This window comes from Vidua chalybeata, chromosome 2 (genome assembly GCF_026979565.1).
Source record: "Vidua chalybeata isolate OUT-0048 chromosome 2, bVidCha1 merged haplotype, whole genome shotgun sequence".
In the NCBI taxonomy this organism is placed as follows: domain Eukaryota; kingdom Metazoa; phylum Chordata; class Aves; order Passeriformes; family Viduidae; genus Vidua; species Vidua chalybeata.
In genome coordinates, this window is record NC_071531.1 from 40259637 (window position 1) to 40285562 (window position 25926).

Consider the following 25926-nt stretch of genomic DNA (forward strand, 5'->3'; position numbering starts at 1 on the left):
CAAAGTCCGCCCTCCAGACCCAAGGTAACAGTTCTGTTGACTCACATCTTACTTCTTCAAGAATTGAAAACTCGATCACTTTGTGATCGTTGTGCCCAAGACAGTCTCCAGCCATCACATCGCCCACCAGTCCTTCTCTGCTCACAAACCGCAGCTCCAGTGAGGCCCTGCTTGAGCCGCTCACCAGCCATATCAGGAAGTTCTCTTCCACACACTCCAGGAACCTGCTTCCTCTCCACTGTATTGTACCTCCAGAAGATCTCTGTAAGTTCAAGTCCCCCATAAAAGCAAATGCTAACATTTGTGAGTCTTCCCCCAGCTGCTTATGGAATATTTATCTGCCTCTTCAACCTGGTTGGCTGGTTTGTAACAGACCCTCACCAAGATATTTTTGGCTTTTCCCAACATGAATGTTTGTGATTTTTACTCATAAACATTCTTTTCATCACCGTCAACAAACTCTGGAGAGTCAGAACACTCCCTACCATACAGGGCTACCCCACAGCTTTCATACAGGTAGACTTCAAGAGCAAACCAGCAGTTCAAGGCTAACAGTGCAGCAACAGACTACAGCTTCTCATTATTCCCCACAGAGCTCAGGAGATTATCCTGACAGTTTGGACTGACCCTTAGTGCTGTTGGAGCAGAAACAAAGTCCAATTGGAAGCAAAAGATTTGGTATTGGGGCCTAATATAATTAAATAATAAATTATAGCAATATGATTTTCCTCCATGTACATTTTGTTAAAAACACACAGTAGATTTTTACTATGACATGAAACATTTTCAGTCATTTTTATGGCTATGTAGATAAGATAGAATCTTTAGTATTTCAAAAACACAATCAATGTTTATTTGTTCTTATAAGTAATTCATGGACCCAACAATATTCAACAAAATTTCATTTTTAACAGATCTCTTAATGAGTATCATTTTACATAAAATCACCAACAAATAAATATATGAAAACAATTGCTTTTGACATCACAATGGTTAAACACATTAAATAATTCATTAAATTGTGCTTTATGTCAATGAAAATTCCTAGGTCTACAAACTATCTTTTAAATAGGAATGGAAGTATATATGATTACTCACAATACAATCTCTCAGTAGCAGAATTCACAAACATTATTGCACATAAACAGAAGGAAAATTCCTAAAGAATAAAGTAATTTACAACCTATTAATTTGTTAATTCATCTTAAATATGGCAACTGATGGGAATTATTTTTATTTTTTTTCTTCTCTTCCAACATTTATGTGAAATCACAGAGCAAATGATATGGCCAAGAGGAAAGCCAAGGGCATTGCAGGCATGGAACCCATTCCCCTCCACAAAATGTAGACAAAGAAAGTATTACAGGAACCAAACTGAAAGAAGTGTTACAGTGAAAATTGGGTACGTTTTTCGAGTATGCTTTTTTTTTCCTGCACATACAGAGGATACCGCCATCAACTCCAGCTGAATGACTTTATTGTGATTGTTTATCTTGTACATAGTATTCCCCACCAGTCTGGAAACGAGATGATAATCCTTATCCCAGACCAAAAAAAAAAAAAGAATAATTCCATATCTATCAGGGAAACAGCGACAGAGGGAAGAAAAAGTGAGATATGTTTTACAACAGCAGTGCTCATAACTGATACAAGAGTGCAGGTGGAAACAAGATCCCACTAGGGCAAAAGGAAGCATGTACTAACAAGAAGACCAACTTAAGAAACCTGATTTAGTCATGAATGTCAAATCTGAAGCATCTCCAGACAAAAAGGTGATGTGACCTGCCATTTGCTTGAATAGGTATGATACAGTTATGAAGTGTGGCTCTGGATCTGACTTCCATCACTTTTTTTTCCCCTGCATTTCTGATTTTAGTGAACAGCAAGTAACTGCTGTATATTGGGTAGAATCCCTAGCAAGGCTATGACAACCTCACTATTAACACAACAGCAGTGAAAAGTACCCAACGTCAGAAACAGTGGGATTTTTTTCTCTTGATGGTGAAAAAGGTTTTTACTGTCAGCACTGGTGAGTGGGGAAGAGAGGACAAATTTTCATTCCTTAATAAGGCCATAAGGCCATACGGTGAGTGCTTGGTCTAGACATCAAATTATCAGGAACAAGTTCGAATGACACAGCATGTTTCTTTGTCCACTCCAAACCTACAGTGAATTATAACTGGAAAAGGCAGTGCTGGGAATGTGATGGGAGAGATTAGCAAGTACATCTTCATTACAAAAGAATGAGATTTGTTTCACCACCACAGTAGCAGAAGCCAAATTGCCTTGTTTAAGCAACAAAATAATGCCAGGAAGATAGATAGATAGAAATCCTATAGGATTGTTGCTCACAAAGCTTTAGAAACAAACATACTGCTCCCTGATCTTATATGGGCCAGTGTAATTATGGTGAAGTTTATGCTGTCAGAGCAATGAAAACCTGGAACAACAGAGATATGAAGCAGGACCTTTCTTTTGCTTTTGCATTACATTATTTCAGGCACAGTGCCCAAGAGGAAAAAAGCTGCAGGTCTGTGTCTTAGAAGTCAGCCTGAAGGTGTTTCCAAACTGCTTTATTTGTCATGTGTAAGGAAACTCTGCTAAGAAAAACAGGATTGTTAGTGCAGTGAGTTTGCTGGATCTGCAGCTGGAGCTAGGGAAGGAGGTGCCAGGTCCTTCACTCCCAGGGCTCTGGGCAAGGTCTTAGCTACTGACTGCCCACTCCTCCTAAAAAACCCCCAAAATAACAAAAGCAACAAACCTACTCCTGCACCAGGGGTGCAACACCAGGGCTGTTACATAGGCTCCAGAGGAAAAAAAAAAATCCAACAAACCAACTTCAATTTTGACTAAATCCCAAGCGTTAAGGCAAATCCCATTAACATAGATGCCACAGCACATTAACATCTCTTCAGGACCCTAATCTTGACTCCTGGGAAATGACTGATGAAAAAGGTTAGGCATCACATTATGATTTTGCCAGGCTATTCAAACTAACGTAAACCACCTATTTTCCTATTTTCCTCATTAGGCTTTGTTTTTTATCAGGCAAAAGGAGCAGTCTGGAGAACAGTTGGTGTGCTTAGACAGCTGAAACTGATACTTACAGTTACTGGTGAGGCTCCAGGGAAGTATTTCTCAGCACTGTCTCCTTTCCCTTGAAAAGAAAAACACTGCATTTTCTAAATGAAAAATGGGGTTGCAGTTGCTGTGAGCAGCATGGAGAGGTGGCCTGCTGAGCAAAGAGGTATATGAGGAAGGGACAACTTCTTTTTGCACTTAGGATGAAGAGAAAAGGATGCCCTACAGAACAAAAGACGAGTTGGAATTTATCTTACTTCCTTGCTTACCTTGCTCCTTAATGTGAATTTGGCCTTCCATCTTTCTTTCCACATGGCTGGCTTCTCCCCTGCCCTTCAGGGTCTCCCCAGCACCCTGAGCTACCTGTGCTCATGGAAACAAGAACTGCACTGGCAAATCCTGGAGACTGAGCCTCAGGTGCCAAAAGCATCCTTTCCCTCTCATGCTGTTTGGTCTCCAGCAAGATGTGGCAATGGGCGCAGGAATGGGGAGATGCAACAGTTCCCATCATCCCTGTGTCATGGACCAGAAAGCTCCTTCCCTCCACAGGTCCAGGGCCAGCCCTAGTGCCAGCAGCTAAGATGTCAGATCACTGTGAATTACCTGCACTGTGCTAAAGGTGCACTAGTGCCTCAAAGGTGCAAAAGTGAGCCTTAGCTCTTCATGGCCCCACTGTCCTGCAGCCAGGACACCCAGAGCGAGCTTCAGACCTCAGCTGTAACGATTTCAATTTAAATCTTGGAAGGTTGGTGTCCATACGTGAACAAGGTGTCGGAGTGCCTCTTTCAGGCAATGGGGATCCAAGCAGCACCATCCAGGAACCCAGGGAGCTCCTCACTCTTCCCGGTGGCAGGCATCCCATGCTCAGACAGGAGAACAACAATCTTCTTTTTCCCTTCTGAATGTGGAGGTGGGAGAAGATGTACATGAACTGTGAGTGGAAGAGGTATTAGGGACCAAAACCCACCACTACTCATCCCGAAGTAACACATTGACAATCAGACATAAAGCAGCATATTGTTAATGAACTACATTGATCATGAGGCATCATCCTGGTAGCCCTCTTCACTTCTTAATGCTATTATGATATTTCATGTTCAATTGTTGGATTATTGTATGCATTAACTTTCAACAGGATCATTAGACTGTATTTTTTATATTCTGCATAGATAAGTAGCAATAGCATTGTCAGAAGAAGAGAAGATACGGCATGCACAAAAAAAAAAATCCAACTTGGAAATGAAGGGACAAATTTTCAAATTGAGCCTCTTTTTTCTGTAACACATTATTTTTTCAACCAACTGGATAGAAACCTTGATTTTTGAAAACAAGCGAGAAATGTGCATCCACATCAGGTACTCCAGTACTTCTAATTAGCAAATCTATAAGGTAAAAGCCATTCATGCATGCAATAATATACTTTCAGCATCTTGATTTAGCAGCCATGTTGAGGCACTTAGAGAAATTTCCTCCTAATGCTTTACATTTATGCCAGAAGAAGAAGGAAAAAAACTCTCAGAAGATCTATTGTGCACAGGACCCTCTTTTTAAAATTTCACTATTACGAATGGAACAACATAAAATCTTGGAATAAACAGATGCAGTTTAGCCACAAGAATGGAACACATGGAGGAAGAACCCATTGAATAATTTTCTAGACAAGGAAGAAAAACAGATACAGATCTCTCATCATGAAAACAATAAATATACAAAGAATCCTCATATAGAGTAATAAGTATCAAGACTTTCCACATATCCATTACGTATCCCATAAAAATGAAAGCTGATTTTTTTTCTAGCCACTACTGTAGTTAGAGAGAAAACCAATTTAAACTGTATGCACTCAGCATCAATGTATTTTAGCAGACAATATAATAAACCTGCCTACCTTCACAGACAATGTATCTCCAGGCTTTTACACCAAATCTGGAAAATGTCACACTAATATTTAAGCTTTTCCTTCTCTCTCTTTCCTCTTCCCTGGAGTTTGCTTGACCCCTTTTGTGAATGTGAAGGCAGATTTCATTGCCCCCAGCCAGATAATCTCTGTGATGTGTGCTCAGCTGCCACGTGGACCTCATTTCTCAAAGCTTGCCTTTGCCACACACACTTAGAAGGATGGTTCCTAACTGGCTGGGCTCGGTACTCTCAGCACCTGCAGGGAAATAAGCCAACCCCTCCACCACCTCACCTGTAATCAATCTCTCACTGCTGGCCTTTGGAACAGAGCTAGAAGTGCCCCAGTCCTACATTTCCTATGTCTTTTTTAATCATCGAATCAAATTCTTCCCTTAATCAAAACACAGCATGTAGAAGTTTGAAGGGCGATGTGTGCACCTTCTCCATTTCATTCACTAGAAAGTTATGCACTACAGTTGTAACGAACAGTACGAAATAAACCAGCTCTCATGTCACAAACCAAGCAGGTATTTCCCCCCAATTTATCATTCATGTCTGCACAAGTTTTTAGTAGCTCAGATTGTACAGGGTACATCTGTTAATGCAAAGAATCTCTCTCTCTTCAACCCATCCTCATAGCTTAGGCCTTTGAAGGAAGTCTTTTCTGGCAGGAATCTTATTCTACTGCCATTTAATAACACTAATCAATACCTATTGAGAAAAAAATACATTCTCACTGGCAGAAACCAAGAAAAACTGAGACAAGGAGGGGGAGTTGTCAGACGAGGTCTCATTTACCAAAGCAGTAGGTCTCCCTTGGCTAATTCCCAGGTAGCCACATTGCACAAACAATCTGATCCTCTCATAGGTTAGGCAAGATGGAGGAGCATCACCACCTTGCAACCTGGCTATTATAATCTTCAGTAACAGCTACTTCTGCTGCCTCTTCCCTTGGCCACTGGTGAGCTCTCTGCTCCCGCAGCAGTCGCCGCTCCTCTCGCCTCTTTAGCCGGTTCTTCTGATGCTCCTCTTGCTTGGAGTACTGGAAGCGCTGCAGGAACAGGTCCTTTGCGTACTCATACAGCTGCATGTCCAAGAAATTCAGCTCCTCTATCCGTTGCCGCACATCCTCGCCGATGTCCACATTCGAGGCCCGCGTAACGTTGAATTGGGTGAATGGGGAAATGAATTTTAGGTTGAATGTCCTTTCAAAGAGATACTGTGTTTTCCTCTGAAATTCCGTCAGCCCGAAGAAGGCCATGTTTTTCAGATTGTTCTTGGCGCTTTGGAGAAGAATCATATTTCTCTCGCTCTCATTCATGAAAGTCAGGTTGTAGCACCCCACCAGGCTGAGGTCTGCCAGCATACGTACCTGGCGGTTGCTGGCCAAGTTGTAGCTACAATCCATGAATTCCTGTAAGCTGACTCCAGACCAGTCGTCTCCTTCATAACAGGTAGGCAGCTCGTCTGGTGTTGGACTTCTTCCATCGCACATATGAAGGGAAGTTTTCCATGTCGCACCCCTCTGGACATGTTTCCACTCACTCAAGTACCGTGACACTGGATCCCTCAGCATGGTGATGTAATAGAAATTCCTGAAACATAGAATTAAACACCATTTTAAGATTTCAGTAGATTTTCCTATTTATTCTCCAATAAAACTATTACCCAACACTGGCACCACACCCTTCACTTTTTCCAGTGCAATGTAGGCACTTCAGGTGACTCTTTCTGAGACAGTAAAATCTTCATAAATACTGTGAATAAAATACAAGGTAAATTGGGAGAGAGAGAGAGATGAAAGGAAGTAAGCAGTTATCAGAGAAACAGAATTACTTTGACCTATCAAGTGTTCAGTGATAGTTACTTTACATAGAAACCAATGAACTGAAGTGTGCTCCCCTCCACATTGAAGTATTAACCGCCAGCAATATCAGGAACTGTGTGAAAAGTGAAATAATCCTACCACTTCTCTTCTGGATTGAGACACATGTCTCACAAGATGCACAGGATGATAATCCCTAAAGCACTTGGGCATAACCTAAGAAAAGCTTAAGCAATTTCATGTGGATGGTGCAAGTGCTAAAAATAATAGCATGTGGAAGAATGGCATGAGCCACCTACTTAAGAAAAACCCTATTATTAAGTGGGTTGGAGTGAAGATAATAAGAGACCAAAAATCCATTCATATGACTTAATTTTAGACAAGTGCTTGATTGAAATTAGTTATAATCATGTAGTACAAAAGCATTTGTTGGTGCAAGGATTATTATTATTCAATCTACCTGTCAAGAATACAAAAGAGACACCAAGATAAATGATCTGAAATAGAGAAAATAACTATGGAGCTCACAATGTCAGTTCATCTTTTTGCTATTAAATTCAGTTTGTATGTCTTATTTATGGCAATCTGAAAGAGACTGCAATTAAATATGTATCAAGGAAACTATCATAGATTGAGGGGTTTTTTACTGAGGGATGTTTTACTCAATAATAACTCACCTGAGTTATAAGGTGATATCACAAACACAAAGCAAAACTGAAATACTTATGATTTATCTCAGCTAGAATAACCAGATAAAGAATCATGACTAAAATTAACACATGATCTGGTACAAAAATAGGCTTGTGAGTTTGCATGACTCATCTTACTGCAAACCACACATTAATAAATCATGAGCCCTAAGATTTCTTAAGAAAAGTCTGATCTCAGTACTTTTTCTTCAGCCTGGAAAAGGATGAAGAGAGTAAGCAGGAAGCAGAGAAGGTTGAAGGAAGTAAGCAGGAAGCAAGCATGCTGAAGACAAGCTACCCTGTAAACAAACCAACATTTTGGAAGTGTCATCTCATACAAGAGCTAACTCCAGTAAAATGAAAAACCTCAACATTTTTAACAACCTCCAAGACAATTACTTTGCTTTTTCAGGTGTCACCCATTTCCTACCACTAAAGATTCACCATCTCCATGAACCTTAGGTTAATCATAAAAATATTTATTTCCCCACATACTGCTAAATATGCAGATATATTTCCCAGTGCAGGCAAAGCAAAGGGAAGCAGGTCTGAATACTTCATTCTTATTCATTCTGAATTTTCCACCCACAGGACCTATAATATATTTTCCAGAATAAGGTTATGAGACCAAACTATGGACTATGTTCTGCTGCAGGGTAATTTCCTGAGCTACAATCTAATGGAAACAGCTGTTTCAATATTTATTTCACAGCAGAAGGTTTACAGGTGGAAGGATTTAAATTAGGGAGTGTCATGGATGTATTTTCACTATCACTTGCACTGGAAGCCAAGATTTCTGTCAGCATCTGATGACACTTTGAAGGATGATATTTCCAGAATCATTTGGAGTTTGGAGTTTCTGACCACTGCCCACACATGCACAAATTGCCAGATTGCATGTGATCTGCTTTGGTCTTCTTCAGTTACTTACACCGCCCTCATCAACAGGGAACCCAAGAATCACACAACCCTTCATAGACAGGTATTTCTAAAATCCCTCTTCTCCTGCAGAGCAGAAGTACCAGAAATCGTCCTGTGTGCTCTGCAGGATTGTTCCACTATGAAAAAGCAGTCGTTGGCCACATCAGGCACAGCTTTCTCTTCTCAGATTGGATGCTTATCTCATCTTGGCTGTACACTGTATGTATGAGAGCACATTAAGAACTACTTTCCATTTTACAGGGAAAAAAGGGGATGCATTTCACAAGTGCTATGCAGACAAAACAGCCCAACTCTCAAACACCCATCAGCTCCGAGCATAACAAGCTGTTGTTGCAACATCCAGGAGGCACTGATAGGGTTATGACCAAAAATGGCTGAAAATCCAAAAGAACAGAGATGAAAAAAATGGACAAAGACTCAGAGGCAGTTGCAAACATCTACATCAACAAAGGTGGGGCATTGGCTTAGTCCTTGTATTGCTGCCCTTCCTCTCTTCAGGTAATTTTGGATGTTAACAAGTGGTAACAGACAGATTTAAAAGTTGCTCTTTACAGTTATTTATACCTCTAATAATAGTTCTGTCCTTCCTCACCCATCTCCAGCAGTCCCAGTCAGGTATGATTCAGAGCAACAACAATTAACAAAAATACCTCCTTTGCATCAATCATTTCCCTTTCATCCCTGGATATGTAAATGTGTTTGATGTGCAATGAACAGGAGTATAAAGCAAATGCATGGAAATGAGAACAGAACATCTTTGGTTAACATCCGCAGCTTCCTGTCTGCATACCGGGCCAGAAACCTTCGCCAGCCTGCTGCTGCTCCTCCTCGTGACTACCTAACGTCTGCAGCTGTTTTCACTGCCCAGATAAATCTGCTGCTGGTTTCTGCAGCTTCCAGGGAGTTGCCTTCTTTTATTATCCACTGAATGGCTTTTTCATCTGGCAGGCAACCTTTAACAGCAGCTTGACATACATTTCGTTTCTGAGGGGCTGATAACTTACACCGCATTCACAGTTTATAACCTTCTGATTAACCTTCTGGCTGTGACCCTCTGTCACCCTTTTAATCAATATCTGTGGTTGGAAGACCTTAAGATTTTTTCCACCTAATCCTGGACACTGTCCAGATGACACTGTTACATGCTACCCCTCGACGAGGGGGATGCTACACTGAAGATGTGCACAAAAGTTTTCTTTCAGGGAATAGTGTGTCACGTCTCCAGAATAATGATATAAGTAAACACACTAATGCCATGAACATTTGTTTCAGTTGGAAAATTATATAAATTATAAAATTATCTTAGGAAATGTTTTCAAATTGTTTTCTAATGTTGACATTTATGGAATAATTATTGAAGCATTTTGGAGCCCTCAGTGCCTCATATACAAGCATTCAATCACACTGGGAGTAGCTGAGAAGTCAGCTCATAATAAAGACAAGAAGCAGGTTAAAAATACGAAACAGGAAATGGCCTTTCTTCACTGTTCAGTAAAATAGCATAAAGTTAGCTAAACACTGAATATGCTTGAGCCACTCTGAATACAGATGTGTACTTGTTCTTATTGGTGTAAATGACCCTCTTGCATCACCCATGCTCACACTTACGGCTATGTTGAACTCAATGGCTACCCACTGTGGTAAATACTGAGCAAAGAATTAAGTAATGACTTCTGTTACCCTGTTTGTCAAAGCAAATTCATCACAGACTTCTTGGCTTCATTTTTATAGACTCCCATCATCGATTGCTGAAACTACTGCCACAGATACCCTCAGTGCTTAAAGATTAGCCAAAAAGAATATGCTGGTATGTTAGGGAGAAGATATTTTTCAGAAAATATTCCAAGTTAATTAAAACCCATACAAGTTATATCTATATAATATATTTACGTAATCAATATCTATATCAGCATGTGCATGTGTGTATGTGTAAAAATTTACACTGAAATCTGGCCACAACCTGCTTTTGTCAATGATAGAAAAATGACAGTAAATGCATGTGAGTTTGCCAATGTATCTTGGGACTGTCTCTACAAACACAGATATGTAAGAACAGTTTAGATTTCATTTCAAACATCAGCCCACTAGTTGCAGTGTTAGCTCCTCCTAAAAGGAAACTTCATGCAGCTTCCCCAGATTAAGCAATCTCCTTTTGAGCATGATGTACTGAAACTAATGGATTATTGAAGTTGTCACTATGGGACAGTTGATTTTTTGGACAAGTGATGGTCACGGCAAGGGCCTGATGATCCATGTAAGGGCTCAAACAAGCACCAGTGTGAAGTGTGGGCTGCACACTGTTATTTACACTAGAATTATGAAGTACTTGCTAATTCCTAAGGCTCTAGTCCTACTTGCATGAAATCCAATCTCTTCATTAGCATTAGGCAAAGAAAACCTTTAATTAAAAGAACAGATAAAATAAGCTTCTAGTTATAACCTAGGAACATGTATTTCTTCCACATTATAAGGTATTTTAATATAAATACTCTAATCTTACATTAATCCTTCAATAGTATTGCACTGGTTTAGAAATTAATTTCAGAGGAGCAGAGTCTGCTATAAGCAGAAGTGATCCCAAACCAGGGCATTTTGCCTCTTCTATCACCATGGAACAGATGTCCCAGCTGAGGGAGATTTGCTAAATACGTGAAGGATCACCGCCCACTGAGAACAGAAACATCCTGTAGGGCCTCCTGGGGAAGAAGGATGAATGGCATCTCCACGAAAGGAGAACAGCGTGCTCATGGCAGTGGATGCAGAGACAGAAGAGTATTTGAGGTGGAGAAAAAGAGTCACCAGAGAATATTTTGGAAAACACTAGCAGACATAAGAAAGAAAAACCCAAGTGACTGAAAAAATCCAGGCACATCATAAAACTGTCCACATTTTGGTTCTTCCTGGTAGAAAGGAAAATAAAAGCCCTGGACAAGTTTATGTCCCAAGTGGAGATAAGTTAGTCGCTTTAATTGTGGAAGTGAGTGTGCTCCTGAGGAAAGGTCTGAAATACCCACCAAATGCCATCCTGTCAGCACACTTCTGCTACCAATGGAGGTTGTGGCAAGATGAAGGCTTAAGAAGGATCCGCATTATGTGAACAAAAGCCTTATACTTCCCAGTTTTATCCTGAAGCCCAAATTCTCACAGGCAGTAACAGAGTTAGCCCACAATCACTAACCTCTCTTTGGGCAAAGTATTGTCAGTATGGGTAAAAGTGAAAGGAAGAGGGTAAACAAATGAAACAAAGATAAGTATAATGCAGCACATGTACAATTAGGGAATAAGAACATGCAACAGCAATGATTAGGGAAGGCAGAAAGCAAAGAAACATTGTCAGGTTGATCTGAACTGGTCAAAGTCACCCTAGTGAAATGCAGATGTATCAGCACGAGGCTGGCAGCATGTCTGTGCAGAGTGTGTCTGCATCCATGGTGTGTTTAATTTACAGATAAACTGCCCAAAATAACAAGAACAGACTGTATACTTATCCAGAACAATGACACTGTAACGAAAATCTATGAAACAGCGCATGAAATATATGCATGTCCATCTGTCTGCAGGAAACATCATACAGCTTATCCACCAAGCCAGACAGATAAACCCTAGCTGTCCCACAAACTTTTGCAAAGATAATAGCAGGAGCACATAGGCTTTTTAAGCTTAGTGTCTGACACAGGATGCTAGACGCTGTGATGGAATGGTTTTCTAAGAAATCCTTTACATAAGTTTGTGAGCTTAATACTATTATCTGTCCTTTCAGGTTTTCATGGGTTTCTTTACAAGACTATTACTGAAAGAACAGCCACCAGCATTAAAAAGTGAAGGTTTATCTACTCTTACCACATGCATCACCTGCTCAGCATGTAGCAAAAGCACTTAATTAGCTGTTTTCTCAAAGGATCTGAGCACTCACCACTTCTGCAGTTATCTGGGATGATGAGCACTTCACTCAAACCAGTGGCTGTAATATTCTATAGACACTCCACATTAAAGGAGAACTTAGCATAGTTAAATAAAAGAAAAACTAAAAAAGCCCAACTTTAATTTTGATGTATAAAACTACACAATTTGAGATGTGTCTCATTGTTCCATCTAGATTTTGTCCCATGGCTCTGAATCCAACTAGACTAAAAGCTGGCCATTGTTTCCTATTTCCGAGTTGGCCACAAGACTCTGTCGGTTAAACCTACCCTTTTCATTACCCCAGTGGCATAAAGAGCAGCTAAATCCAGATGATATACCTGCTCAGAGAAGGGACTGGATGCTGCTTTCAGGGTAGGACACCTAATTGCAGTGGTCCACATATGAGCTGTGCATCGAGGCAAGCTCTGAAACCAGCAGGGAGTTGCTCAGCACAGGCAGTGATGTGTGTCTGGCCATGGCAGGGGCCACCTCTGGCATGAGCTGCATTCCTTTAGAGGCTCCCTCTGCATCACACCATGTACCTTGGCCACAGAGGGAGCTTAATTGCTGACCTGGAGGCGTCTATGTTGTACAGGTGTCTCTATCTGCAAGGTGAACCCTGCACTTGGAGCCAAAGGGTCCTTGCCAGAAGGGACGTATTCACAGAATACAAAGTTCAGGCCAACATCAAAAACTAACCACTAACATAACATTTTGTAATGAAGGAGAAATAACGACCGAGAACCTCAATTTCACAACTCTTTGTGCCTATAATACATCTACCCGTCATGGTATAATGTCTCTTTTTAAACATGCTTATAGACTTGGAGCATTCCCCAAAGCAAAGCAAAAATTTTAAGCAAGTTCTGTATTGCTTCCTACAAATGTCCAATCCAGCAGTTAGAAAAACAGTCCATTATAACTTTGTTGTCCTTGCTGAAACATCAGTATATCAGTGTGACAGAGGGAGGGCTGGGAGTCTGACAGCTGGGATTATATTTCTGGTTCTGGTAAGAAAAGGCGGTCGCTTGGGAAGTAATTTATGATGACACAGACTGTTATAGGCAAGAGAAATGTGGTGATTGGGCACTTAAGAAGCACTTAAGAAATGGGCAATCTTATATTTTCTTGCATGTCAGGAGGAATACTCCCTGCCACTAACTTCAGTTTCTTTTACAGTAATTCACTGCTTTCATCACAAAACTCCCAACTTTTCTGTTTAGACATTGCAAGCCCTTTTTTTCTTTAAAGATATCCTCTGAAATATCAGATTAAATTCTGTATCCATGCCATCAGAAAAACCTCAGAAAAGCTTTATAGCACTGTTTATGGGGTTTTTTTGCACAGTTGTTGATCAGAAGATTAGTGTCCTACACCTGATTAAAGAATGACAGATGACAACGAGTGCCTTTAGAGATCACTCACACTTTGACATCAAACAACTTTCAACAGTAGTGATTTAGGGTAATCCAGAAGGGTAAAAGAAAGGGAGCGAACCTTTGGCAATACAAATGCTACACATACAACATTAGGAATTTTTCCACCTAAAGAGTCCAATTTTCCTTGATGTGAAGCTAGAACAAGTTCAGTAATGGCATAGAGTGATACAAAGATATGAAAAGAATGAGATATTAGGTAAGCTGTTTTAACATAGCACTGGTTCATAGATTCATATAATGCAGAAAAAATATTAGTTTCAAAATCCAGCACTACATCTGTACTGAAAACAATGGTAAAAACTGCATTTGTGGAGATGCTATTTTTTTTTTTCTTAAATACTTCAGGAATGAAGACAAATGGCCTCAGACTATGCAAAATGACAATTTCTTTTTAAAATGTCTGATTTTAGACTTAGAACATGTGATTTTGTACTTTTTTAAAGTAATGAATAATCATGACAATAATAATCACATTCCTGACATATCACATTGCCACAAGCCCTTCAAAATTATCAGTGAAAGTGTATCTTGGGACCTACTGCTGCAAAAGGATAGTGAGAGTGCTGAGAATTTTTTTCTTCGCATAGGAGAATATAAGTTTGTGAGGATACAGACTTTAATAATGTATTTCAAAGAGGTGTCTAAGACATTAGGTGGAGATGAAACAGCCACCTTTCAGCACCTAAGAAGAGGCCAGTGAGAATATAAAGCAAGGCTTTTCACTCTTGTGCATGTCAGGATACCTGAGGGACAATAGATATAAATTGGAAAAGGTGAGAATAAAAGGAAAACCATTTTCATTATCAGAATAATTAAGCATTGGAAAGTTTTGTCAGTAGCAGCTCTGCATCCTCCACCCTCTCAGATTTTGAAGCTCCAACTGGACAGAGCTCTGAACAACCCCAACTATGCTCAGTAGTGGTGGCCCTGCTCTGAGCAGGAGGTTGGACTTCTCCTGAAGTCACTTCCCACCCCTGGGGTTCTGGGATTCTGAATGACAGCAGAAGGTCTGCTGACACCAAGTGTACAGTCCTGTCAGGCAACACAGCAAACACAACCAACTTGACAACTCCCTTGTTCTCTCCTGGCCACCCTAGGAACTGTGCAGAGGATTTTTTGTCTCTTTTAAGAGATGGTGCGGTTTTTAAAATAAGGTTTTAACTAGGCCTATAACACTCCAAATGAGCACACCCTGAATTATTGAGCAGTTTCATGAGTACTTATTTCAATGACATGTTATTAGAGTCTCCAGAAACTGGACAGTGCAGCGACTACCTGTCCCTAAAGAAATTAATTCTGTTCACACATATCAAGTCTGGATCTTGAGCAGCTCCTAGGTTAATGAAATGATGTAGTAACCCATGGTTTTAATCCCAGTGTTTTAGAAAATGTACATGAATAGCATATGAGTATGTGTGAGCTCTCTGAGCTAATATAGGTTTTTCATGTGTGTTGCCTTCAGGATTTAGGCATACATTTTCAAACACAGAGCATAAAGTTGGGGATTTTACTCTATATTTAAACACATAGGGAAGCTCAGCCTCACTGGCAGTGAAGAAAATAGAGAGTAATATGAGCAGATACAAAGAAATTTGTTGATTTGTTTAGGGGAAAAAAAGCTCTCAGAGACATCACAGTGCCCTACCTACCCTGCCAGCACAGATAACAGCACTCAATTATCCCTTTCCTAACTGCTTTTGAAATATTCTTTTCATGCCATTGCTCCTACTGAAAATATCTTGTGAAGGTTGCTTCTTAGAGTTAGGAACACAAGTCTTATTCCCAGACAAAACCTGATCTTGGTCTACTTAGATCCAGTTGTTCTTGAGTTAACACTGCAAAAAACATAAAGGAGATTTATAAATGTAACATCAGAAAAGGAGAAATAGCATTTAAGCAGAAGATCAGAGAGCAATCACACCTCTCAACTTTCAATTTACAAAGCTGAACTACTTTTTATTGTCTCCTCTGATAAGAAAAGTCAGAAGTGACCAAACTGCAGTCCCCAAAACCCTTGAGTCATGCTTGGATCCTTTTACTGACTTTTCCAACATCTCAGCTTGTCATGCTAGCTTTTGATAGGGGGCGTACAAAAGAAAGGAGATCCTGAGATTTGTTCCAGGTTTTGTTCATCATAGCAGTCTTTTCCTGGCATTTGAACTTGCACACTTCAAATTTCACTGTACATGGCTAGAATTGAGCAAATTTCACACAAGGCTTTAGAGGTGTCTTGTACAATAAACATTTCTTACCTCCACTGGCAACATATTCTCTGCTACACCCTCACACTGCATTTTGGTTTTTTATGGGGCCACATGACTCTGGGAACCCACACTCATTGTGTCACTGGCTCAGATGGTCCCTGTCCATGGCAGGGGTTTGGAACTTGATGGTCTTTAAGGTCCCTTTCAACCCAAACCATTCTGTGATTCTATGAATATGAAGACTTCCTGTTTGGCTGGTAAGCACTCAGTAGATAGAGGACAGCTGTTTCTGCCAGCTTCAGATGCATGAACCATGCACTTTGCACTACCAAACTTCATTTCCCCTATTTTTATTAAATCCTCAATGTCATTAAGCAAATTCCATTAATATACTTAAGCTTTTAGTGCCAACATCAGTAATGGAAGCATGAAATAGGGTCAGAGTTAAGACTAGCCCTGTGGAAATTCATGGATAACTTTAAGTTCCTCTTTCAGCACATCCTGTTTTGCGACCAGCTTCTTGTTCACCAGAAAATTCTTAAGCTCAGCCTCATGCTTTCTGCCTTGTATAATAACTTTGCACATGCTGGTCTATAAAATACTTCATTGAAGGTAAATTTCCATTCTGCTATCAGAGATGGATGCTGGATTTATATGTCACATCCCAGAGGCTGGTGGCCCCAGCTTTGGTGCGTGTGAGAATAGAGAGGTTGGTTAAAGATGGGGAAATGACAATTTGTTTCAGAGTGAAGTGGTCTGGAGTAGAAATGGATAGATAAGGTGATTTGATGGAAGAACAAACAAGCTTGATACAAACTGTAAATCATTTCTTGATGAGACACAAATCCAACAAATTTCCCTCCAGTGATTTTTGTTCTTTGCCTAAATTATATCAAGCTCACTTGTTCTAAGTATTCCTTAAATTGCTGAAAGGAGTAAAGTAGCAACAACCTTGCTGAAAGAAATACAAATACAAAATGCAATAATAATTCAAACAATGAGAATTGCATTGTTCTATCAAGCACACACATAAAACAACCTTTGTACCTCTTAAGTAACAAGGTGTGAGCACATGCAGGAGGAAATACCATTCAAAAGCAATAGACGTCTTACAAGATTCTTTAACAACATGCAAGGCATTTATGCTGGGGAGAATAAGAAATCTTTTGTGGTGAGAACTGGCAAAGGAGGGATCCATTGCTCACATCACCCCCATTCTATCAGTCACTATAGTTCACAGGTGATTGCTGTGTCTCAAAAGAACCGTGTAAATCTGAGGAACACGTGATCTCTTTACTCAAAATTGTTGTTTCTTTTTTCTCTGCCTTTGCTAGGCCACTGCACAGAAGGGAAGATGAAATAAGGGTGCATTTGCACTGCTGTCCTACCCACCTCCCCACTGAGCTGCCTCTAGCCCCAGCCTGGGGAGGGAGCTCTGAACTTGCCTTTCTCAGGAAGATGTTACAAGTACAGGGGATGGCCCACAGCAGGAAGTGGCGGCAGAAAACAAGAGCTGGCCAGGGAAAAGAAAGATGATGACAGACAGGGGCCAAGAGAAGAGCAAACTTGAAGACAGTGTTGCACAAGGGACCTGCAGTTTGAGTTTGTTTTACCAATATAACCTTAAAGGGTTACAGAAACCTGTTTGGGAAGAGACTCTCCTGAAAAAGTCTGATACCTATGGGCATGGGTAACAGCTTAGCATAACAGGATTCGTAAAATATCCCTTATGCACACAGGACAAACCATAAAACCCTCCTCAGAATCACGTCGCAGTCTCTCAGCAGCTGCCAAAAAGGTTAGAGGAAGTCCCTGTTTCAGAAGGATTCTCATGGCGTCACTGCCTGGGTGGCTGAGCACTCCTCCAGCTCCAGAGCAAAGAGCTGGGGACACAGAACTCCTCCCTGTCCAATAACTTAAACAACATAAGGCTTTTCATAATGGTTCTAAAGGAAAAAAAAATCCCTGCATACTTTCATGTAGAATTATGAGAGATCTGTTATCAAAAGGGTCCTGGCTGCCTGCAGGAATACACTTGGGTAGTAAAATTCCATTTCAAAGAGCCCCTGAAAAAACAAATCAAATGTAGCCAGATCCTTAAATCTTCTGACATTTACATTTCTTCAGTCAGATTTTGTTAGGTCTAAAACAAAGCAAAATTAGTTATTTTAAATGCAACTACAATGTTTGTTTTCATCCTCTTCCCGTTTTTTGAAGGAGCTGTTGCTATCCCATTTTATTCTCTGGCTAGGTAACACTTGCAGCACCAGCATCACCAGTGTTCCTTTGTAACTGGTTTCACTGGAAACCAGTTTGTGTCACAAGTGTAACAAGGCTCCCTCCCCAGCTGAGCTTTCTCTTATTTCCAACTAAGAGCTCAGTTGCAGGCACTCTTTTCCAAGCCTGGGATGCTCAGATAAAAGTTCCGTGGGATTTTTCACTGCAGTGCATTTTGAATCAGTACAGTAATTCTGCTCAATTAATAAAGTAATTAACAATAAAAAGGGCTCAGTAATTAAAATCTCTTTGAAAGCACACTAATTTATTCTCTCTAAACTTTGCCTCGAATCTTTATTAAGTCTGACGTCAAGCAAAATGACCATAAATTATAAATGATCATCACAAAATCCAGGCATCACAATCATTTTCTTGTCCTACATGCTGAGTTTTTAAAGCCTCCCATAAACAACATGACAGCACAGATATAAAAGAATTTCAGGTTTTTACTAATGAATACATTATAAGAGAAGTGTTCCCTATTGATACATTGAAATAATTCACAAAACCTAGGGAAATTACCCAGCTGTAAAACAAAAATGCTGGGTTTTTCCTTCCTAAAATTCCTCTTTTTGTAACGCAACTGCATGATTTTACCTGTAAGCCAATAAGCAAGAAGATGACCAGGTATTTCAGTAGAATACTTACATGACAGACTGCTGACTTTCCATTTTACACTGAATTTTGTGTTTTACTAAAATACTTCATAGCGTCTGAGCAAACCCAGAAATATTTGGTATGAATATATAACTCTAAGAAAACCTAGAAATATTTGGGATTAATAATATAACTCAAATATACGCAAAATTGCCATTTTCCTTCTGCATTGATCTAATAGGTATTTTTGTACCTATATAAATATATACACACACACACACACACACACACACACACATATACAAAAACTCTCCACAAGGGGCCCCTCTAATCTTCCCCAAATCTTCGCAAAAGCTTAACTTGCTTTCCAAAAATTGATGTCATAAAGCCTTTGTCCACAGATACTCTGGTATCTTTGGAAAAAAGTTTTTTACCAACTAGAAGTGACTTTGTGATAGAACTTCATACAACAAAACCTGTAGTTTGAAATGGAATCACTTTTTATGCACAATTCCCACTATATACTTGGCATGCAAAGAACTTTGATCAAGCTTTTCCAAGTTCACTACTTGCAATACCCAGCCAGAATGAGACCTTTTACACACACACACAGACACAGCCAGCTCACACTGCCACGGCAAGGCAGCCTCCAGGATGCAGCCTGGTTCTGTGTTGTTTTATAATTTGTAGGCAAAGCCCAAAGTGAGCAAACATGAGTGATTTCAGCCCTGTAACAATGCATCCCGTAGGCGCCACAGTTAAGGTACAAATGGTATTAAAGTTATTTGCACTGTCCTCTCAACTCCCTGCGGATATGAAAAACAAATCTTGTTTGTCATACCTTGTTATCTGCTTTAATATTCTGAATGTCTTACAGACACAGCGTTATAAGTCCTCATCTTCTTAACTCAGCTGTAGCTCTGTGATGCTTTTATTATTTACCATACCTTTGACCTTAGTATAGCTAGAAGAAATGGGACCATCTCTTTCTTCTGACCTCAGATCTTAATTAATCAGGCTTAGTCACACATGCCAGGTTGTGAACTGCACTGTACCATCAGTTGTGGATGGTATGCTCTGAGAAAGAAGCTAGTAAGATGAAATAAAGAATTCTAGGCTTCTAAGCAACTTCTATGAAGGATTCTTTATCTTTTGGGAAAGCTAGATAGAGATTATATGCATTCAATCCTGCAGATACAGCACAAACCCACCAATCTGCTAACTCAATCAAATGAATCTCTGCATCTTGATCTGCGGCACAAACTTTAAGCAAAGTTTCCATGATTTCTCAGTGATGGTACTGTATCATACTGTCATGTTTTACCCATGCCCATGACAGAGTTCAGGCTGCTCCAAAACTTGTGCATTCACATAAAATAAAGCACCCAAGAACCTGATGGGTCTCCATAAGTATACTGGCTCAAGCAAGTCATCATGGATGCCTGTGGCTCTTTAACTTTCCTCTGAAATGGACAAATCCTAATCAATGAAGCACATCTGTACAGTGGCAAAAAAAAAAAAAACACTTTCCAGTCCCTTCAGGCCATGAACTGACTACTTGAATCATAACATTTGATTAGCCTTATTATCCCAACTCATTTATACATAAATGTTTTCAGGGACCATGAAGCCATCCAGCCTTTATTAAAATCCAGCCACATTCTCTGAACTGATGTTCTCTTCTCTCCCTTCTTCCTTTTTGTCTGTAAAAACAAGGAGAAATGTCTTTTTCTTTTTCTTTATTTTTTAACTGTGGATTATCATCTTGCAATTTGATTATTGTCAAATAACCTCCTCATACATAAGTGCAGCATACATGCTCACATATGCAAATAGGTCAGGCTTTCTAGTCTTTCCCCACAGAGATATTTGACATTGAGACTCAACATGATCTAGCATCTTTCTGAACTAAAAGCCAGGGGAATTGTGTGTGGGACTTCATTTCCAAAAGTATTTCTCATGGAAATTAATGAACATCTGTGCAGATGCTGAATGTGAATTCAGGCAGCAGAGAAGGCCTATCTGAAACTGAACTTAAGCTCTAGAAATACCTAATGGTAAGCATGTTTATCTTTTGATTTCTTCCTTTCCTTTGAAGAGTCAGAGTGCTCTTCAGGTCACAAACTTTTCTTGCTCTAAAAGGAGTGGGATGATGACAGAGTTATGAAAGCTATTTCAGCATAAACAAGGAGCAAAGTTGCTGATGTGTATCCTAAGTAACACAAAGACTGAACATGAAACATTCATTAGGATTTCTTTAAAGACTCTGTAAATTGCTTTCTGTTTCATATGGAGTACTACTGCCAATACAAGTATAGAAGTGATGCAAACAGGAAAGCAAAATTCAGGTTAGATATTAGATATCATCATGAATATTTTTCTACAGTTTTAATGACTTCAATATTTCTGTCTTTAATCTAATAGAGATTACATAGTCTGGGTCAATCTTATTTGTGATACATATATTGAATATTACATCATTTAACATTAATTAACACCTGTGAATTTAAAAAAGAAATCTCATCAGAGCTGAGTAACTGAAGATATGCTACCTTCCTAGAAAAATTAGCTAAATAAGAGAAAAGGTTGCAAACTAAACTGGTTTTGGCTTTTTTTTTTTTTTTTTTTGCTTTGAAGATGTTCCTTTCCAATGGGCTTTCTCTAAAGCAACATTTTTGTTTATAATTGGATAATTTTTAATATATGGCAAAACTATATATCCCAGTAGTCTCACCAAGTGCTGTTTAGCACTTGTATCCCTGCTCTCCCTCTGGGGATAGAAGCCACTGTATGTTCAGGCTAAAGAACAGCCCTGCCTGGATGAAAAGGAAGTTTGCATGCACAGACACCTTTATTCATGACACTTTAATTTGCTCCATGGCCTTAATAAATACACCAGCATTAAGTATTCTCATACAAACCACGACACTCTTCAGACATTTTTTCATGTTGTTTCCAGTTACATTGCTTTTACTACAAGGAGCAATAATTAGTACAGGCATCATTGAAACCCCACACTTCCTAGCTTCCCTTCATTGCTCTTTGTTTTCCTCATTATTTGTGTCCTGACACAGCAGTAGCATAACTTTATGCCTGACGGAGCTGCAGAGGAAATGGAGCATTTCCATGTACAGAGGAAATTCAGCTTTCTCCTAGCTAAGTTTAAGTTTAAGCCCATTTGCTCTTGCACCAAGTTTCTCTATACAGGGAGCTGGCTGCAGGGAAAATTTGAGTGGGAGTGGGATGGTGTCACTCAAAGCCCCTGTCAACCACAGAGCTGTGGTGCCACTTGTCGGGGTGGGCACAGGGGTTGTGCAGCTGGCTCAGGAGGGCAGGCTGAAAGCTGGAGCATGGGGCACAGCTCTCACCTGGAAGTGTGTTGGTTTAGGTATGTGGCTGGTTCTCCACAGGCCACTTTCACAGTGCTGCCCTCATTTGTGCCCTTCCTCTACAAGCTAATCTTTTTAATTGAGATTTTAAAATTTTAGCTCTTTGCAACTGGAACCGCCTCATTTTTGCATCCCAGGCAAACAGACTCTCTGAGGGCTCAGTTTAGATCCCTGTACATCGGATATATTACTGTTTGTTCAGGCTTCCTTAACAAACATGAGAGCCAAAAATTATTTTGAAAACCTTGGTATGCAGTCCTCTCCCTTCTGCAGGTTTACCCCTGTTATTTGGTGTTATATATTGGCATAACCCTATCATTCAGCATATGGCAAGCGGCATCAGTGTAACTTTCAATGCCAGATATCCTAAGACAGTTATAATACTACAGTATTGCAATTGGATTTTGTTATTTTAACCTAGCCTGGACTTAGCTTTGCTTCCTAAAACGGCTTTAAGGCAATAATGTTCTATAACAACAGCTGAATTAAAAGTATCATATTAAAAAGGTGTTGAAGAAGCTACTTGACATGGCAGATAAACCCACCAACAGCTATTAAATACAGAGAAATCTTCAATAAGCAAGAAATTCTCAAGCCTTAAATTTTTTAACCAGGGGAGTGTATTCAGGTGTATCATCATTACATGCTTGCCTTGTTCTTGTCCTCCTTGGTCTCTCCATTTTTGGAGGCAAGGTGTTAGGTTAGATGGACCTTTGGTCTGACTCAGCTTAGCCATCTCTGTGCTACTTCAAGCCACCCACACAATGGTACTTTTTTTTTTTTCCCCTGACATTGATGAGAGAAGTATCTCATGTTGATGACTTAAGTCAAAGCAAAAAAAAAAAAAATTTTAAATCTGTACTGTTTTAGTCATATGCATAAGGAAGAATCTGGATGCCATGCTTGCCATAGAAAATGTTCTCTCACCTTCAATAAGAAATCTGTTTTCTGTTTTCTTAAAAATGGATGTGGGTGTTACAAATGGCAGTTCTTTACCACTTTTAAAAATGAATGCTTTCCATTCATTTAAGAAGAGACTATCAGAAAATATATTATTAGCAAGGGTTGGTAGGAGGTAACATCAAACAGCATGTCAGCTCTGAAAGAGAAATGAACCATGGAAACAGACCGAATGCAGGAACTGACCGCTGAGGTTCAGCACAGAGGACAGGAGTATCCCATCGAGGCCACGGCACAGAATGGCAGCTGAGACCTTCAGGTAGGCTGAGAAATGGCTCAGCCCCTTCTGACTATTCCACTGCTGCTCCATTCCAGGCCTGTGTGTGGCTGTGTGGCCTGGCACTGCAAATATGACCCATGGCAAACCCAGGCAGCATGAATTAGCTAAAGCACATACCAGCCCCCATTGGTTTTATGTGCTCACATGTGATATCTGATGGACACAGGCAGGTGCAGAACAAATCAGCCTGGTATGGCACAAAACCGATTTGCTGACTCCTTCTGAACAGCTTGAATTGGCACAGTGGTTTTATGTCAGAGGAGCAATTTGCATCATTGTTCAAGCCTGCTTTTGAGCATGTACTGGGATATCTAAAGCCAGTTCGACTGTATGGTCAAAGCAAAACAAAACTGTGGCCTTAGTACCTAACCTGTTAGAGCCATGCAGGAGTTACTCTGGATTTATGAGTGTGCAAACACACCAGGATGATCTGCTTTGTTTTGCTGCCCTGGGCACTTCCGTGTCTGTCCCAGCTTAGCAAACCTCTGCAAGTCTGTCCATGTAGTACACATTTCTTGTGTCAGTCTGCTAGAACTATATGAATGAAAGTAAATGACACAACTAAAATATTAAATTCCTTAAATGTTGAATATCACACATAAAATTCAAGTAGTACAACATATTTAATTACAAAAGTGTATCAATTCCATGAGAAAAAGTAATGGATAAAAGCCTCCATTACAAGGTGAAATATTGTCCAGGCACTTGAAAAATGGAAAAGAGTTTTATTTGTGCAGCTTTTATTTTGCCACTATAACACCCAACTTATTTGCAATAAAAATTATTATTTTTCCATAGAACTCCTGCTTTGTTCAGTGCACTGAACAGGCAGTGCTCAGTGAGATGCTTGTTCAATATTTCTTTTTATCATCATGTGAAAGCTCATAGTTCAGTGTTTTATTTACAGCAGATTGCACAGACTCTGCTCAGGCACAGAATATCACATCTCCTCATTGCTTTTACTATCACAATCATCCTTGCACTATGGTGTACTTAATTTCTTTTTGACTAGTATTTTCTACAACTCCTATTACCTATCCTTGCACTTTTGCATACCAAATTTTTATTTATAAATTTATACATTTATATTTTATTTTGGATCAAAAGGAAACATAACCAAAGACCAGGGACAAATTCCTTCCTTGAAGAGACAGGAAGTACACAGCTGCAATGATCTCATGAGAATGGGAAAGGCAAGCTTGAGTCTCTTAGGCTATAGAAGAAAATGAAGAAACATCCCTCAGTTCCTACACACCATGACCAGCTTTTGACAAAAGCAGACCCAACTGTTATTTGGTGTGGCACTCACATCTGCAGACACCGTGTGTGCCACAAGGATCCTGAAGGAAAGTGTTTCCCACTTGTGCTCCCCAAGAAGGACCCATGGGGCTTCTCAGATTCCCCAAAGCAGGCAACAGTAATGCACATGCACAGAGAGTCCTGAGACACCTTACATATCACAGCTATGGCTTCCAATGACAGAATCAAGAAAGGTTTTGTGTATGAGATTCCCAGATTTGGTACTCACTCCTTATGGCTTGGGGCCTCAGATGATTTAATTAATACCAACAACGTTGCAAATCAGGCCACGCCCTTTCTGCTTCATCTGGAATTCTGAACTGGTACAGTACTTCAAAATATTAGCATCTTGAAGATTTAGTAATTTGTCTACCTTAGAGTCTTGTTGTGTGTACCTATTTCAAGCGTGCATGGCCCAGGACAATGAATAGGTTGTTGTTTTGAAAACCATTACTACTAAACATGCCACTTCCAACAGAGATTCAATGCAACAGATAATTCAACAGCTATTTTGTGGATATTTTATGGACATTTTGCAGGGGTGGTCCATGGACTAAGGGAACGATATCTGCTTATTATATCAAAGGATGGGAAGGAGGGGATAGTGAGTAATGAAGTTATGTTGAGTAGTGTGGTACCTGGGTATGATGAAAATGGTATGGAGTAATGGGTGGAATGTGCTGGTTTCAGCTGGGTGGAGTTAATTTTCTACATGGTGGCTGCTATGGGCTGTGTTTTGGATTTTTGCTGAACACAGAGCTGATAATATAGAGATATTTTTGTTATTGCTGAGCAGGGCACACACAGAGCCAAGGCCTTTTCTGGTTTTCATACTGCCACGCTGGTGAGGAGGCTAGGGATGCATGTGAGGCTGGAAGGAGACACAGCCGGGACAGGTGACCCCAACTGATCAAAGGGATATTCCAGACCATAGAACATCATGATCAGTATGTAAAGTGGGGGAAGGAGGAAGGAAGAGGTGTTTGGAGTGATGGCATTTTGTCTTCCCAAGTCCCCATTACATATGGCATAATAGGGCCCTGCTCTCCTGGGATGGCTGAACACCTGTCTGCCCTTGGTGAGCAGTGAATTGATGCCTTGTTTTGTTTTGCTTGTGTGCATGGCTTCTGCTTTCCCTGTTT

The 25926-nt window shown here is 40.0% G+C and overlaps 1 protein-coding gene across 2 annotated transcripts in view; it reads right to left on the reverse strand.

Annotated features, from left to right (window-relative positions):
* Positions 1 to 1493: 1493 nt before the first annotated feature.
* The window catches only part of HS6ST3 (heparan sulfate 6-O-sulfotransferase 3), a 273417-nt gene continuing 248984 nt past the window's right edge, over positions 1494 to 25926 (reverse strand). For both annotated transcript variants that reach the window (XM_053935495.1, XM_053935494.1), the window contains one exon: positions 1494 to 6575. In XM_053935495.1, the coding sequence (XP_053791470.1) occupies positions 5870 to 6575 (706 nt within the window). In that variant the 3' untranslated portion in view covers positions 1494 to 5869. The remainder of the gene's footprint in view (positions 6576 to 25926) is intronic.